Source organism: Chenopodium quinoa, unplaced genomic scaffold (genome assembly GCF_001683475.1).
Source record: "Chenopodium quinoa cultivar QQ74 unplaced genomic scaffold, ASM168347v1, whole genome shotgun sequence".
NCBI classification, from domain to species: domain Eukaryota; kingdom Viridiplantae; phylum Streptophyta; class Magnoliopsida; order Caryophyllales; family Amaranthaceae; genus Chenopodium; species Chenopodium quinoa.
This window is the reverse complement of record NW_018742914.1, coordinates 4361008-4378886: the sequence shown is the minus strand read 5'-3', so window position 1 is coordinate 4378886 and position 17879 is coordinate 4361008. Positions and strand designations below refer to the sequence as shown.

Sequence of the window (17879 nt, the reverse complement as noted above, 5' to 3'; positions counted from 1 at the left end):
AAAGAACCATCCCCTTCCATCCTTGGAGTTTTTTCCACAATTTTTCCTTAACCCCTTTCGTGATAACTTTCTTCGAATGCCCCACCACCGTAGGAAGCCCAAGTAGCAGTCGTGGATATCAACCACTCTAACATTACACCTACTAGCCAACTCTTGTCGTTTGCCCTCTCCAACACCCTTACTAAAAGAAATAGTACTCTTGTCAAAATTAATTTTTTGACCCGACGACTTCTCTTAAACATCCAACACATCAACAATAGCCTCTAAGTCTTGCATATTTGCTCTCGAGAAAATAACGCAATCATCCGCAAACAAAAAACGACTAACAACCGATGCCGTCGGAGCAATTCTAATACCATGAAGAGTACCAAATTTCTCCGCCCTTCTAAGAAGGTGAGAAAAAATATCCGCACACAAAATGAACAAATAAGGGGAAAGAGGATCCCCTTGTCTAATCCCTCTACTTGGGGCAAAAACATCAGACGGTTTATGTAGACACCCATTTGTGTCTCCCCAAAACCAAACCCGATGATGAGTACCTTTCACATCGAATCATAATCGAATGAAGCGAAAGTGTGGAAAGTTTAGTGTTGCGGATAGTTTTAACTTCTTTTCTCTTCTCCCTGTTTTTGAAAACTTATTTTTAAAAAAACAGTCAATCCAGTTTGGTTGGTCCATGATATGGGTCCAATAGTGGTGTAGTTGGATGGGGCTTGCAAAGACCTTTCCAAGGATATATTATAAGCCCAATTCCGATGAATATTGAGGAAGTTATGGCCAATTTACTAAACTGGGCCCGGTTTGAGCCTTATATGCGGCCCAATGATCTAGGGGAAGGCCTTATATAGATTTATCATTCCTAATGCAATTAGGAATGGTTTTAGTCTTCTAGATTCTTCTAGAAGGTTCTTTTCATTCCTAATTCAATTAACATTGATAAATTGACTTTTGTTGACTTTTCAGAGTTTTAATTAAAAATCAAAGAGCATTTTTGAGGAAACATACAATTTTATCCTCATGTACGGCAATTTTTATCTGATTTTGAGAAAACACGTAATTTTCCAAATCAGCGCCAAACGCCAGTTGTAGCGCTTGGCGCCTGGCGCCAACAGCCAGCGTTGGCGCTGGTTCAATTTTACGTGCGCCAGACTCTGTTTTGATATTTTATCTTTTTGGCTGATTTTCTCTATAAATAACGTCGTAAAAACTCCGTTTTTGATAACCATTTTTCATCAACAACCAATATTCACCAACTCTCATCAAGATTTTCTTGATTGCTCTCTCTCTCTCTCTCTCTCTCTCTCTTTCTAAACTAGCTTTTTCTCAAATACAAAATTCCGCATTCATTAGATCTAGATACACCTAGACATATTCGAAGTTGCCTTCTCCCTAGATGTGAAAGGTTTAATTTCTGAGGGTTTGGTCCCAAATCTCTCTTTCAATTATTTAATTTAATTCTTTGTTTATTATTTTCCTTGAAGTTACTAACGTGTGTATTTTGTTATTAGAAAGAGATACGAGGCATCAAAGTAAGTACTTTAATGGTTTTATTGATGTTATGATATAGAATCATGCTTAGGTTGTTATTTTGATTCCTAGTATCATCTCTAGGGTAATTTCAATATTAAGTATGATTGTCATGATGTCTTTTATGTTCTTCCTAATATTTATGATTGTTAGTATCATGTTAGGGCTAAAGATTTGATCTTTGATGTTTAATGACATGCTAGGGTTTGTTATTAATCTTGTTAGTATCATGCCTAGGATCTTGCTATTATTATGCTTTAACATGATTATGAATATTATTATTATTATTTTAATTATAATTTGTTATTATGATTATGATGATTATGTTGCTTGATATTTATTGTTATTGCTTGATCACGCCTTTTATGCATGTTTAAAGGGAATTAGTATTTGTAATCACGCTTAATAAGATAATTAATAATCTTGTTAGGGTTAATATGATTATAATTCGAGTGATCGCCAATAATAGATTTATTTATGCATTAAATTCAAACCAACATAGTTAAACATGTTTAGGGTTTAATCCTATTGACTGCATGTTAGTCAGAAAGCGCACATGAATACGATCAGAATAAAGTAGAGGCCTATTATTAGGGCAGGTTCAATCTCTTTTAGGTTGGATTTGTACCTTCATCCCCGAACCCTTATTTGGTTCAAGACCTTATGGATTTGACGATCTCTTGGATCGTTAAGGGGTGTAACCTTCACCCCGTGAGCGGTTTACAAGTTCCTAAAACTTGTTGGCGACTCTTTTGCTCTATCTTCTTCCCTTTTGGATGCCACCGTACTTTAGTGTATGGTCACAGTGGGGTTCAAACTAAGGGGGTTAACGCTTGAAATTATTCCCCACAGTTTACCATTAATCAACATCGAGAAAGACACAGACCACACACAATTTATCACACACCTAGACCAACTCTGATCAAAACCAAACTTGTTCAGAACTGTTTCCAAAAAATCCCATTCAATTCTATCATAAGCCTTTGAAATATCTAATTTCATTGCCATGCAACCCTCCTTAGAACTCAAATTTTTCATGTGATGGAACATCTCAAAAGCGACTAAAATATTATCCATAATCAATCTACCCGGAGTAAAAGCACTTTGATTAACGGAAATAATTTTATCAAGAAACACTTTTAGTCTATTAGCAAGAACTTTTGAGACTAGCTTATAGATCACATTGCACAATGAAATAGGTCTAAAGTCCGACATTTGATCAACAATGTTTTTTTTCGGAATTAGAGCAATAAAAGTTTTATTAAGAAAATCAGAAATAGGCTCACCCTGTAATATAGCAAGCACCGAACAAGTAACCGACGGACCAACAATATGCCAATAAGTTTGAAAAAATAATGGACACATTCCATCCGGACCCGGGGCTTTGATAGGATGCATCTGATCAAGAGCAAATTTCACCTCATCCGCAGAGTACGGCCTTCTTAATTAGGGGTGGACATGGTCTGGTTTGGTGCGGTTTGAGTCTAAACCAAACCAAACCGCAAAATACGGTTTGGTAAATTTTTCAAACCAAACCAAACCAAACCAGATTAGTATTGAAACCAAACCAAACCAAACCAAACCGTAATAATGCGGTTTGGTGCGGTTTGGTTTGCGGTTTACGATGAGACGACATTTTTTCCTAAAAATTGTCAAATATTAATAAACTTATAATAAAGTTCAAATAATTAGCCCAAATGGATTGAATTATACTACAAATTTTTAAATAAAAATAACAACCAACTAATCAAGTGCTAAGTGCTAACACAATAACACATAATAAAAATAATACATAACAAATTAACAGTGGAAAAAAACATAATACATTTGTCCAAAAAAATAATTCATACTACATTATAGTTATATGACCTATTGAATTTTAAGTATTGATATTTGAGATTGAGTATAGAGTATAGTAGTATACTGACCTTATAGTCTTCTAATGATTTTTCATTTTTTTTCATTTTTTATTTTTTTATATTATATAATAACTATTTTAATTTATTTAAAAATTATATAAATATTAAAATGCGGTTTATTGGTTTACGGTTTGGTTTGGTTTATAATTTTTGAAAAACCAAACCAAACCGCAACCGTATTTCCCAAAAAATCGAAACCAAACCGTATTTTTTCAAACCGTAAACCAAACCAAACCGCTAAAATGCGGTTTGGTCTGGTTTGGTTACGGTTCAGACCAAACTGTGTACAACTCTATTCTTAATACAACATTCATATCGTCCGTCACCCTACTTTGAAAATCTTGCAGAGCTAATTCAATCATAGAAGGATTAGAAGAAGAAAATAAATTTGTGAAGTAATCCACAGTAATCCTCCCAATCTCCTCATCCCTTGACTTAAGATCACCATTGGAGTCCTTCAAAGAACGAATAATATTTTTTCTTTTTCTACCTGAAGCTCTCTGATGGAAGAACTTTGTATTGCGGTCTCCCTTCGCAAGCCATGTCACCCTTGACCTCTGTCTCCAATACGTTTCTTCATGCTTAATCAGCCCCTCAATGTCACGAAGGATACACCTTCGCTGCTCCAACTGTACCGCTGTCAAACCCCCTCTATTCAGCTTTTGCAACTTCTTTCTCTTCTTTCTAACCTCACGAAATGTTGCACCAAATTTATTTGTGCTCCATTCCTTTAAATTAGCAGCACACATCGCCAACTTGGAGTCCAAACTAAGCCCACCAACCCAAGAACTCTCCACTACATTTGCACACCCCTCGTCTTGCTGCCAAAACTGCTCGAACCTGAAGGGTTTATCACCGAGAGAAAATGAAGGCTGCGAGAAAAGGACCAGTTTAATGGGGGCGTGGTCCGACCACTCGCGGTCAATGTGAATACCATGAGCTTCGGGGAAGGACGCAAACCAAGAATCATTAGTCAATGCCCTATCCAAACGACATTGAGTATTTTCATGTTCACCCCTCCCATTGTCATAAGTAATATCATAACCCGAGAAGGCTGCACTCCGGAGTCCACAAAAGTCAACCGCCGCTCTAAAGTTGGCCATTTGCCATTCCGCCCTATCGTTTCCACCATTCTTTTCCGAGGCAAACAAAATCTCATTGAAATCTCCAATGCACGCCCAAGGAAGATGGGATTGGGAATGAAGATCACGAAGCAAAGACCATGATAAGTGTCTATTTCCAACTTCCGTCCAACCATAGAACCCCGTTAACCTCCACACTTCCTCACCCAAACCCCCACGAATTTCAACATCAATATGGTGAAGAGACATAGAACGTAAGTGAACATCCACCCCTTTCCTCTAAAGTAAAGCAAGACCACCCGAACACCCTCTAGAATCAACTGACAAACCATCAAAATCACCTAAATTTGCATGCACTCTTCGAAATTCTACACTACTTAATTTTGTCTCCGATAAAAATATCAAAGACGGGGCCTCTCTCCGAATTAAATCACGGAGATTACTCACTGCAGAGGGGTTGCCCAACCCTCTACAATTGAGGCTCAAAATTCTCATTGGGCTCGGCAGGGTTGCTCCAAGTCAACCCCCGCCAATCGCCAACCATCTTCAGTAACGAGCTTCTTATTAATACCTTCCTGTTCCACACCAAACTCCCTCTCCCTACCTCTCTTTTTATCATCTTTATTCACTTCTACCTCCATATCATTCCCCTCTCCACTACCCACTCCTCTAGGAATCCTCCTTCTCTTCTTTCCTACCTCCTTTTCAGCACTGTTCCCCTTCCCAATAGCAAACACGATAGGGACATCACCCATTAATTGTTGCTGTTACACCCCATCAGTCACCTCCGCAACACTTCCCTCGTTCGCATTAAGCTGAGCATTAGTCAGCTGTAGCACACTCCCTCTCCCTCACTTCTCAGCAACCACTACCTCCTCCAACTCCTTAGAACCCTCACTCACTTCCCTCTCCTCATCCTCCTTCAACATAAAGAGTTTCTTTCTAACCACCATAACCGCATCAATTTCTTCCAACTCCTTCATACGCCCCTTTCTTGGGGACGCCTTAAGCCATCTTCCCCACCCTAATTGCTTCTTCTTCGACTCCTCCGAGACCAAATCACAGTCTTTCTCAGCATGACCAATAATCCCACACGCAAAACATAAAAAAAGGAGCCTCTCATAAGCAAATTCAATCAGAATCTCTTTCCCTCCCTTGTCTCGAATTCTCTGGCAGCGTCTTAAGGGTTTCGTGATGTTGATCATCACTATAACCCTTTGAAAACATTCCAAGCCTAGCAAATCCTTCTCGATCTCAAGGACCTCACCCATACTCGCCACAAGCTCCTTTACATCTTCATCCGATCGACAGTTGAAAGGTAAATGCTTTATTCGAACCCAGAATGGAGAATGAGCCATCATAATTTTTTCCGATTGCTCATCGCCCTCCACTTCTTTCAGAACAAGGAGAAGATTATCAAAGCACCATGGCCTTCCTTATTCCAGAACCTTTTCCTTATCTCTTCAATGAAAAAATTGGAACACAAATAGATTAGGGACAAGAACCCTAATCACTACTCTGTTTTTCAATTTCCAAGACTTTGTCATTGTAGATTTGAATGCCTCAACATCGTAAGGTCTATCAGTTATCAATTTTCCAATCAGCATAAGATGGTATTTGTCCGAGGATTGAGACGATCCAATTGCTCCTAAGTCCACAATTGCACCCTCTTCCTCATTCAAATGCAGTTTTTTTCATATCCGAGGAATAGCAGTAAGATCTGTCGCAATACCAGCCCTCCGAAGCCTAGCTTTATGCTTAATGAGTATAGGATATTGCCCATTTAATTCCCAAAAAGATGTGCAAATGTTGAAGCTCCGGAGCTGCTCCTATAGCGTCCGAAGCCTCTGCTTCTACCTGCGCCATCCATTGTTTTACTAAACAACAACTTCTCTAACCAATCAAGGTAACCCTCCTTCTTCTTCTTCATTCTCTACCTCATTAGCAAATTTCTTAGTTACTAATCTGGGTTTCTCCAATCATCAATCTCTCTCCTTTTTCGCTAATTAAGTTCGCTAAAATCTGGAAACCGAGAGAGACCAACAATGCTGCTGAATTCAATTTCTTTAAAAAAAGTTGATTCTGTTGTTCAATTCTTCAAACAACTTGGGTTTCAGCAATCTGATTTTCAGAAAATCATTAATCGTGAACCCTTGATTTTAGTCTCTAGGGTTGATACAACTCTCAAACCCAATATTCAGCTTCTTAATGACCTGGGTATGTCCGAGTCTAATCTGGTTCAAACTATTGTAAGAAATCCAAGGATATTGCTCCTAAGATTTTTTTGGGTAGTGATGAGAATGTTGTTACAGTTCTCAAGAAATCAGGTCGGAATTATCAATGTGCAGCTAATTATAACTATTGCAAAAGTATTGTGGCATTTCTAGTGAAACAATCCAGAAACACATTATTCGGCAGCCTAATTATTTATAGTTCTTTCTCTGATAAAGGCTCCGGCAAAGTCCAATTGCAGTTTTCCCCAATAAATATCGCAGTTTTCTCTAACAAATATCGCTCAAATTAAAGAAACTAATTTTTTATGAGAAGAATGTGAGAATGTGAAAAGTAAAAAGTAAAAAAAACAAAAAAAAACAAAAAAAAAAAAAAAAAAAAAAAAAAACTGAAAGAAAAGAGTTAATAAGGAAGGTTAAAAGGTGACGTTTGATGCGACACACTGTCAAAAATCCAACGGTTAAAATAAAATGGGAATTTGAAAAATAATTCATTAGATCATCGACACGTGCCATATATTTATGTAATTTTCCCGCTAAAATTTTAAGTCACCCATATACAAACATTTAGCTTCCAATCGTATACTTAAAGTAAACCTTGTTTTCTAACGGCAAACAAGTTACTTAGGGGGGAAAACGAAGTTTTTTCGCTCCCAGCCTGGTTATACTTAGAGTAAACCTTGTTTGCTAACGGCAAACAAGGTTACTTAGGGGGGAAAACGGAGTTTTTTCGCTCCCAGCCTGGTTATACTTAAAGTAAACCTTGTTTGCTAACGGCAAACAAGGTTACTTAGGGGGAAAACGGAGTTTTTTCGCTCCCAACCCGGTTATATTTAAAGTAAACCTTGTTTGCTTCTCCCATCTTACTTGATACTACATACCCATACTTTTTACCCTTCAAATGCAGAACAATATACCAGAAGTCATCCTAAATATTCATATACACTATAAAAACAAAAATGCTCAACAGAGTGCAAGAAAACGCTATATTACTCCCGTTAAAAGAAAATCTCAAATATATAATGTATACAAGTGAGAACGTTCACTATATATTCAACGTCCTCACTTGGGGGGCTAGTTGTATGGGGAGATATTTACACTCGGACCGATATTGTGTGGTAGGCCGATATATTGCCCGAATCCGGGTCATCGGCAATTTCACTCATATCGGCGTTTATGGAAAAAGTATACGTATCGGCTTGTCGGCGGCTGACACGTGTCGCCCTCACATTTGACACGTGGCGAAAACTACTTTGCGTATCATGCTGCCACCTGTCGCTTAATCAAGATATAAATAATCCGGTTTTACCCCATAACAAAGGAGAGCATTAATTTCTCTCTCTTTCTCTCTCTTCTTTCTCTCTATAAAATTTCTATCCTCTTTTTATAAACACTTGTCGACTTAGTCATCGGAGTGGTTATCCCCGGATTCACCCCGGGGTTAGCTGACCTCTTTTCTGTGTGTAGGTTCTCGTCCGGCCGATAGGAGCAAAGTGGGTCATATACTCAGGCTTTGAATCTTGGAGTTGGGTCCTTGGATCCTTGCAGAAACAATAGTGACAACTGATTTGCTTTGAGATACCTTAATTAAGGTTGAACTAAACTTAGGGATGCCTCGAGACTCTTCGATGTTCTTGTATGGTGTCACTTTTCTTCTTTGCTTTGGTGAGAAGAATATCAAGGATAAATTTGAAGTATTTAAGAGTTTTGGATGGACACATTCTGATATCATGAAATTGATCAGGCAAAATCCTATGTGTTTCACTGGTTCAGAGGCGATGATCAAGGAAAGACTACACTATCTGATGAACCAAATGGGTTACAAGCCCGATTATTTAGCAATGCAGACTAAATTATTTATATGTAGCATGGAGAAGAGATTATTGCCAAGACATCGAGTCTTACAGATTTTGAAGGAGAAAGGGCTTTTAAGGATGGATTATCTTCTTTCTTCTGTTGTTTCCTTGTCTGAGTCTGTGTTCTTGAAAAGGTTTGTTCTGCCATTTAAGGAAGTCCATGAAGTTTATGCTCAATTGACTGGTTCTACAGTGGAGTCGCTCAATGTAGAAAGATGCAAATGCCAATCTTAAAGGTGTTGCCAAGTTCTAATGCTTCTTTATGTTAGTCAGTGCATAAGGTATCAGACAATGTTAATACTGTTATTTTCAAGGAAAAATTGCAAAAAACCACCTTTTATAACACCTTTTTTGCGAAAAAACACCTTATAAAAATTTTCTTGTAAAAACGCACCTAAAACCACTTTTTTTTTTTTTGCGAAGTAACACCTTAACCCGGTTTCCGGTTTTTGACTTGGTTTTCCGACATTGACTTTGCACATGTGGGTCACGTGATCTTCTTCCTTTATTTTTTTCTCTTTTCCCTCACCGCCACCTCACTGTCACCCCCACCAACACCACCTCACCGCCACCACTAATTCACTACCACTCTCACCAACACCATCTCAACCAATATGCTCCCATGAAAATTGCACCCCATTTATTCAGCCCCATCCACCCAAAAACCCCACTTCACCTCTTCATCCCCTTCTTCCATTAAAGCCCAATAGAGAAAACACGATTGGTGTACATTGGCCTCTCAAAATTACTCCTAATTTCATCATTTGTGGGCAAAAACGAAGAACCCTAATTTTCAATTACAAACCCTAATTTATGAAAATTCAAAAACCCAACATAATTTACAAGAAATTTCAGTCATTACAACAACTTACCCTACTTGAATTTAGGTTAATTGCAACAATTCATGCTTTAAAATGCAGATTTCTTCATCAATGGTGAATAATTAGGATTTTGTTGAAGAAGAAGGGATGAGAGAGAAAGTTAAATTGGAGAAATGGGTAAATTAGGGGGAAAAAAAAAAAGAAAAGGGGGAACTCCCCGGAACAACACGTGCTTCTCACGTGCAAGTCAATGCCTGAAAACCAAGTCAAAGGACGGAAACCGGATTAAGGTGTGATATCACAAAAAAAAAGCGCCTTTAGGTGTTCTTTTACAAAAAAAAATTATAAGGTGTTTTTTTACAAAAAAAAAAAAAAGGTTGTTATAAAAGGTGATTTTTTTTACAATTTTTCCTTTTTTCATCAAAACAATTTCCAATATTCTCAAACTTTAATTCCCCTTCAAAATGAACCAGAAAAGGTTGTAGGACTTATAGGTCAATGTGATTGGGAAGGTTTCATTGCAATGCCCTTACTTTGTTGCTTTGCATTGAGTAGAAGTTAAGTTTAATGTATTGGAAAAAAAAACCAGGGTATTTAGAGATTTATTCTTAAAGGTTTGGACGGACTTGGAAACTCTTTTGAGATCATGACCTATGCAAATCGGTTCTAACTTTCAACAATAGATGATTATTATAATATGTGGACTGTGATGGGTATTTCTTGGTGGAAGTTGGTGTCGACTTATTAGTAATACGAGGTACTTATCTGTTATCTCTTGTTTTCTGTTTTCTTTCCCTACTAGTTGTGAAGTGCTATGATGTTACCAGAAAGAGTGATTTCTTCTAAATACTCTTGTGTGATTTAAGTGCAATTCAAAATTTGAGTATTGGCTTAGCTTAGCAAACCTTGAAACCTGTAAAGTCTACACTGCTTCTGATCACTTTCTAGTGGCAGCACCTTTTGACTTGATGTACTCCATGGTCTTTATAGCTGTTGTAAAAATTATGTTAAGTGCTACACATGGTCTTTTTTTCCGAGGAGGGGGGGAGTGGAGGTGTTACCATGTTAGGAGTTTGCTTATGACTGTCATTTACCAATGTCAGCTCAAGAATAATACTGCTCCTATCATTAGAATTTCTATCAGAAGTTTCGCAGCAGAGATGTGTGATTGTGTTCTTCGTTTTGAATGGCTAAGTGCACCAACTTGAATATTGTTTCACGGAGGTGGCCTGCTTGTATGCCTCACTCCGGAAGGGAGTTTTTGGTGATGCAATTGCTCTGATATTCATCACAGCTACAAAGTCCCATGATTTCTCAATTTTAGTTGTAATTTCTTTTCCAAGCCGAAGCAAGTCTTTTATCCAAAGTATATGATACAGATGCACTGTTGAAGAGGACTTGAAGAGCTTTATTGCTTGATCTAGAGGTGTGTTTGATGACCAATTTCAAATGTTATGGATTAGCTTGTTCTTATTGCTGTGAAGCTAGTGATAATAGGGAAAAAATGCTTATTATAATTGAAATCAATTAATCAATAACTATATACTAAAAGGCACACCAGCAATTACACGTGTCATTCTCGCAATATTGGAGAGACCGAGCCGGAAGGCCAATCCGAGATAACTCGAACCGAGCATCTCAAAGGATGTATATAGTCAAATGCGTATTCTTAAAATATCCGTTTGGCAAGGCTCTTTTATTATAAATCCATTATTATACTCCGTATTAAATTTACTACATCGTAATACATTGTTAATTTAAAATAATAATTAAAAAATTTTGTGCATGACACGGGATCTTACCTAGTAATTGAAATAAACTTTAGTCTTTCGTTAGCGTTCTTTACTATGTTTGGGATTTGGGACCTCTGTTTTTATCTCGTGGTTGTTAACCAGAATTCAACCTCTTTCTGTGCATAAGACTGACTACTCTTGGATGTCCTGGTTAGTTTTCAGTAAACCTGTTTAATGGGTTAGGGGCCCATTTAAAGCCCTAGTCCAGCCCTTTTATAAAAGGGTTTTACCCATCCAACATTTAAATGGGGCGGGCTTTTAAAGGGCTATTAAATAATGGGCTTTAAATGGTTGGCTCTAACTTAAAAAGGACTGAAATTAGATAACACTTATGAGGCTTTTTTATCCTAAATTTTCTGTTTATTTCTAAAACTTTCTAACGTCAGTTTCAAAAAAAAAAAAAAATTCCTTTAAAAATCCCCTATTTCCCCCAAATGATGAACCCTAAAAAAATTCCCAAATTCTAAATCTTCAATTTATCACCTTCTTGCTTGCCGCTTTCAATCCTTGATTCCGTCATATCACTTCAATTACCAAGGTATGTTGTTCGATTTCGCTCAATTCTTCTCGATCAGTTTGTTTGTTCAATTTGTTTGTTCGATTTCGCACATTTATGCAATTTATCACCTTCTGCTCAATTCTGCTCGATTTTCATTGTTAATGAGAAGATTAATGTAGTTTCCTATGCAATTTTCTCATTGAAATTGACTAATTTGATATATGATTGAGTCATAAACTTTACCGTTATAAACTTAAGCTTCTCTAAGTATTTTGGTTCAAAACAGAATGACCGGTATTGCATTTCCTCATTGTACAAGTTACTGGTGCCAGAGATGTCCTCAATTTCCTCGAATTCTTGGTGCTTGAACTCAACCTTAGGGGGGTCTCGCATGTTTAGGATTTCCCTGTCTAGGAAGGGTGGTATGTTAAGGGATAGTCCTCGGGCTGTTTCGCCCCATGAGTTTACGAATTCCATGGCTGTTATTCCATCAAACATACAATGGTTCATGCATAGGCCTAGTGCAAACCCTCCACACTTGAACTTTGTCACCTGTTCATTCATTCATCAACCATAAGAAATTGTCAATTTTGTAGTATTAATTTTTCTTTATTTATTATGATTACCTCGTCATGCTATTGTTCTTTTCAAATGGTTCCTTTTGGCTTACGATGATTCATGTTACCCGACTCCAAATCATTCTGTGACTAATGATGTATTGTTGTTGTAGCATGAAAGTTGGGCTTTAGAATGGGCCCAAAATTTAACCAAACCATTAGTTTAAAGCTCAACTTTCATTATTAAAATTCATGTCTAATTAATTATGTCTCTCTCCCATTTAAGTGCTATCCTTATATGTTTTTATTACGGTCTTTGACTTTCCCATACCTACTTTTGCAGTTTTTTTAACCATGGAAAGTGAAGCAACTACAATGTCAATGCAGGTAGATGATGAGGCTGATGAATCTAATGCCGCCCGTAAGCGTAAAAGGAGTAGGAAATCTAAAGTTTGGCGAGAAATGACGGAAGGAAAGAATGCAAAAGGTGAGCGAATCGCTATTTGTAAGCATTGTAAAGTGGAGTTAATTGCCCACAATAATAGTGGCACATCTCATTTAATACGTCATTTGCTTGATGTGTGTAAAAAACGAACTAGTGGACTTCCACTTGGGGAGGCGGTTGAGGATGAGGAAGAATTTGTTTTTGATATGAGTGAATTAAGAAAAGAGATTTTATTATATGTTGTTGAAGGCTCTCATTCTTTTTCGACTGTAAAAGAAAAAGGTTTTAGGCGGATGATGTTAAAGGCTAATTCTAAATTTAAACCATTTAGTCGAGCAACTTTAACAAGAGACCTTTTTTCTTTGTATGCCTCTAATAGAGACAAAATAAAAAAAAAAAAATTTGAGGAATGCACCCGGACGAATTTGTTTGACAATTGATAATTGGAAGTCATCACATACTTGGCAACATTACATTTGCATAACCGCCCATTTTATTGATCATGATTGGAAACTTCATAAAAGGATTATTAAGTTCACATCATTGTCGCCCCCCTTTGATGGACAAAGCATCTCCGAAGAGATTTTTATGTTTCTTAATCAATGACATTTAGATGACAAAGTACTTAGCTTAACGGTTGACAATGCAAGTTACAATGATGTGATGGTTAAACACATGAAAAATCGTCTTGGATCAAGGGGTATGTTGGTTAGTGGTGGTTGTTTTTTTCATATAAGATGTTGTGCTCATATCATCAATCTTATTGTCCAATCCGGTCTATCTTGTATTGAGAACATATTAGATAAGATTAGAAACTTGGTAAAATTTGTTACAAGAACATCTTCTAGAAGCAAGGACTTTTATGATACCGCTCAAAAGCATTTTCATTTAGAGGCTAAGAGGAAACTTCGTATGGACATGCAAGTTCGTTAGAACTCTGCATATATGATGCATGATAATGTGCTTTACTATAAAGATGTGTTTATTCATTTGGGGTCATTACATGCATATTTCAAGAGTAATGTGCCTTTAGATGATGAATGGGAAAATTTGAGTGTTGTTCACAAGTTTTTGAAACTCTTTTATGATGTTACATGTATGTTCTCGGCCAATAAGTCTCCAACTTCTAACATGTATTTTAAGGGAGCATGTATGGTGCATCGTCGTTTACTTGAGACATCTAAAGGTCCACATGAATTTTTAGCTCAAATAGTGTTACCTATGTTGGAAAAATTTGACAAATATTGGTCCGAGTATAACATATATCTAGCTTGTGCGGCAATTCTTGATCCAAGGTTTAAGTTAAAGTTTGTGGAGTATTGTTTTGACAAGATATATGGTTTGGATGAGGCTATGTGTAAAGTTGAAAAAGTGTTGAACACTTTAAGATCTTTGTATAATGAGTATAAGTCAACATTTTCAACTTCCCCAATTGTTGTTCCCTCTACTACAAGTAGTAGGATTGAAGATGAAAACTTCTTTGATGATTATCAAAGCTATAGTTCAAGAATTACAAGGACTCAAACAAAAAAGTCCCAACTTGAGTCATATTTGAAGGAATCGGAGCTTGATTTGGACATGGAGCTAGATATTTTAGAGTATTGGCAACAAAATGCCGTGAGATTTTCGGAGCTTGCAATATTGGCACGAGATCTTCTAACAATTCCGGTTAGTACGGTGGCTTCCGAGTCGGCTTTTAGTGTAGGGGGAAAACTATATCTCCTAATCGTAGCTCATTGAAACCCTCAACGGTTCAAGCCCTAGTTTGTGTTCAAGATTGGCGTCGTGATGAATATAACATCCCTTCAAATTTGGATTGTGATTCTAGCTCGGATGATGATGAGTCCGTTGATGATGGAGATGATGATGATGAGGTTGATGATAGTTTCCTATACTAGGTAATTGTTTTTATTTTGCTTTTTATTGCTTTTATAAAAGGGCTGGACTAGGGCTGCATTTCTGTGGTCTTTTGACTTGAACGAACCATGGTTGTTAAACTTATTCTTTTGTTTTAGTTGGTTGCCTGAGAATGTTACCTTATTGGCTCGCTTTGTTGGTGAACTGTCACCTGTGAGATCAACTGTTACTAAAGCAAGGCCCTTTAAAGGCCCTTTTATAATAAAAAGCAGTGTAGTAAAAAAAGAAAAAAATACAATACAGAGGAATTATTTGCATAGTTAAAATTATCTGGGCTGCTGAGCTTTTAATCATGTTATAACTATTACGGAGTATCTTATATCCTATCTTTCTTTGCAGGGAAGTTGGCTCATAGATTGAAGAAAGAAGGAGCTAAGGTTAATTTGGATTCTTTCCCTCGAGCTTTGCCTTAGTGCTTAAACTGTGATTTTTTTTTTTTTTTGTTTCTTTTGTGTGAGTAGCTTGTTTTTCTATGGGAGTTACTAAATAGTGAGAAATACTCATTCATACTTTATAAAAGACCTGAGTAGTGCAAATACTGATGAATAATCTACAGTACAAAATTCTTAGAAATTTTTTTATTAACATCATAAGAGGGATATTTTTCAGCTATGGAAGGGGCATTAACAGTGCTAAATCTATATTTGCTTGACCTCATGTTATCTATTGTTCCAGATACTATTGGCAGCAGGTGATACATTTCGAGCTGCTGCAAGCGATCAGCTTGAGATCTGGGCTGAGCGAACAGATTGTGAAATTGTAGTGGAAGAGAAAGAGAAGGCAAAAGCATCGTCAGGTGGGAAATTGTAGTGGCTGATGACAGATGACAGTGCAAACTGACCTTAAGATTGTGCTTTCTGAATAGTTCTTACTTAGGCTGTTAAAAGAGGAAAAGAAGACAAATTTGATATTGTTCTATGTGATACATCTGGCCGTAAGCGCTCTGCATCTCTGAAAACTTCTGCTGTAGACCTTTTTTTTTTGGGTGGTTTTGTTATAAGCAACTTCATTTCCGTAGGTCTTCATACAAATTACAGTCTCATGGAGGAGTTGATAGCCTGTAAAAAAGATGTGGGTAAAATAGTTTCCGGTGCTCCTAATGTAAGAAGCTTAATAACTTCCATATCATTAGAGTTGCTATTTAATTTAACAGAAATGGTTTTCTGGTTGCAAGGCCCTTTATAATTCTCTTATATTGTGTCTACTTTATGGTTGTTTTGGATTGTTTATACATTTTAAATGGGCCGGGCCGGGCTTAATGACCCATGGTCAATATCGGCTCATTTTGGATTAGGCTTGGCCCGGCCCGGCCCATTCTAGATAAAGCCCTGTCCGGCCCGGCCCGTTGAACAAGGTCCAGTTCTTTGAAGGTCCTTATCTTGATACACATCATTGTTTTTGGGTGTCCTATTTAGTATCCGATTCATCTAAACCTTGTTCGTGCTTAAAACGAGCAACTACCATATATGACTCCCTAGTATTGAAGACTTGAAGTGCCCTTAATTAAGGAATTGAAGACAAATAATTAATATCTCTATCTACTAAATTTTTTTTGTCAAGTTTGATATTGTAAAGATAAACATTGAAATGGTTATAACAAAGCCCCACATAACTATGTTTTATCATAACTAATTAATCACAAAGTTAGTTTAAGTAGAGTTTGTAAATATTGTTAAAATTCAAAAGTGTCAACTATAAAAGAATGGAGGAAGTATTAAAGGGATGTTGACACGATATAGCTCGTGCACACCTTTTCTCATTGCTCACAATTCTCTATAAATACTTAACATTAGCATCATGTTATTACTAGATTTATGTGCACGTGATGCGTGCTTATTTTAAATTATACTACATTCATGTTTAAAGAGTAAGTAAAAATCAACAGTATTTTAAATGGACATTTTTTGTATATATAATAGAGAATATTATGGTAAACACTTGGACTCTTCTTACATTTGATTTACATAAGTCACATTGACTTGAGTCTATGTGTTGGTGAAAATTTCTTATGAACAAAGCTGAGGTTGTTTGATTTGTACATGTATTGAATCAGTAATTCAGTTTATTGCTTTAAGTGACGATCCATCATTGAGGGTTTCATTGCCTAATTTGTGCCCTGTCGGTGTTCCTAGAAACGATGTGCCTCAATTTGGGAGTTCGAGACCTCAACTTATGATGTCTATAATGTTGGGCTACAATTATCAGTTTAGAGGCCCAATCCATTTGTTTGAGGAAGTAATATATAACCTCCTCATATGAACATTAATCCATTTCTTAATCTAACCTATATAATTTGTATTCCTGAATCATATAACTAATATATAAAGCTAAACTTTTAGCCAGGCCACGAGACGACAACACTTGGCATTCCAACTTTTTGTCGAGTGTCGCGCCACCTTGAATATACTTAGATAGACTTCATATGATTAAAAAAAAAAAAAAAAAACCATCAAGTGTCGTGCCACCTTGGATAGATTTCATAAGATAAAAAAAAATTAGATAAAAATCCTATTTTCAATCAAATTAGGATAGAATTTTAGAATAAGATTATTAGTTTAGAGTTATTTCTTCGATAAAATACCAAATCTAATATATATAAATAAAGTAGGCATTTTTCGGGAGCATTTGGCGCGCCACATAAGAAAAGGTATTATTTTGTCCAATGAAAAATTAGATTAATAATTTATTTTAGAATTAAAAAATTTACTCGCCACCTAAGCAAAAGTGACGAATAATATTTAAGAATTTTGACACATACGTAAAAACAACGAATAGAGAATAATTAAAATTTAAATTATTTTAAAAAACCAATAATTATCTTCTCTTAAAAAAAACAAAAAAAAAACACTAAGTAATAATTATCTATATGGATGCAATTTTTTTATCGCAAATATTTTTAATCTTTTCCTAGCAAATATTATAAAAGTTTGATTTTAATAATGTACCCATCGAGACGAATAAAACTAAATCTCACATGACTAATTTCCCATAATTTTTAATAGTTAAACAATTATAAATGAGACTACCATTTTAAACAGAATGAGTATATTACATAAACACATAGGCAAAAAACTTATTTTGATCAATAAAAAAAACTAGATTTGTCATTTATTTTATGAATTAAAAATTTAAATTGTCACATAAGCAAAATTAGTGAATAAGATTTGAGATTTTAAATTCAAGTGTCACATAAAATTAATAAAATAACAAAATATAACTTTAGTGTTAAAAT

The 17879-nt window shown here is 36.2% G+C and overlaps 2 protein-coding genes across 3 annotated transcripts; both read left to right on the top strand.

Annotated features, from left to right (window-relative positions):
- The first annotated feature begins 6573 nt into the window (after positions 1-6573).
- On the top strand, positions 6574-8849 carry LOC110727654 (transcription termination factor MTERF9, chloroplastic-like). Its single transcript, XM_021907234.1, has 2 exons — positions 6574-6745; positions 8368-8849. The coding sequence occupies exons 1-2, from the start codon at positions 6574-6576 to the stop codon at positions 8847-8849; spliced, it is 654 nt and encodes a 217-aa protein (XP_021762926.1).
- A 2807-nt stretch (positions 8850-11656) lies between these two features.
- Positions 11657-15832, top strand: LOC110727936 (cell division protein FtsY homolog, chloroplastic-like). Of its 2 annotated transcripts, none has more exons than XR_002512602.1 (4): positions 11657-11767; positions 12629-14628; positions 14987-15024; positions 15323-15832. XR_002512602.1 is itself a non-coding variant. In XM_021907529.1 (4 exons), exons 2-4 carry the CDS (start codon positions 12640-12642, stop codon positions 15455-15457), a joined length of 306 nt encoding a protein of 101 aa, XP_021763221.1. In that variant the 5' UTR covers positions 11657-11767; positions 12629-12639; the 3' UTR covers positions 15458-15832. The 2 variants fall into 2 exon arrangements, 1 of the variants encoding a protein (XP_021763221.1); XM_021907529.1 differs by having other exon boundaries at positions 12629-12772.
- The last annotated feature ends 2047 nt before the right edge of the window (positions 15833-17879 follow it).

Bases quoted from the DNA above. Each gene is read 5' to 3' on its own strand.
- LOC110727654 (XM_021907234.1), top strand. From the start codon at position 6,574: ATGCTGCTGAATTCAATTTCTTTAAAAAAAGTTGATTCTGTTGTTCAA. The intron at 6,746-8,367 runs GTATGTCCGAGT...AACTAAACTTAG, and splicing joins TCAGCTTCTTAATGACCTGG to GGATGCCTCGAGACTCTTCG.
- LOC110727936 (XM_021907529.1), top strand. From the start codon at position 12,640: ATGGAAAGTGAAGCAACTACAATGTCAATGCAGGTAGATGATGAGGCT. The intron at 12,773-14,986 runs GTGAGCGAATCG...CTTTCTTTGCAG, and splicing joins GGAAGGAAAGAATGCAAAAG to GGAAGTTGGCTCATAGATTG. The intron at 15,025-15,322 runs GTTAATTTGGAT...CTATTGTTCCAG, and splicing joins TGAAGAAAGAAGGAGCTAAG to ATACTATTGGCAGCAGGTGA.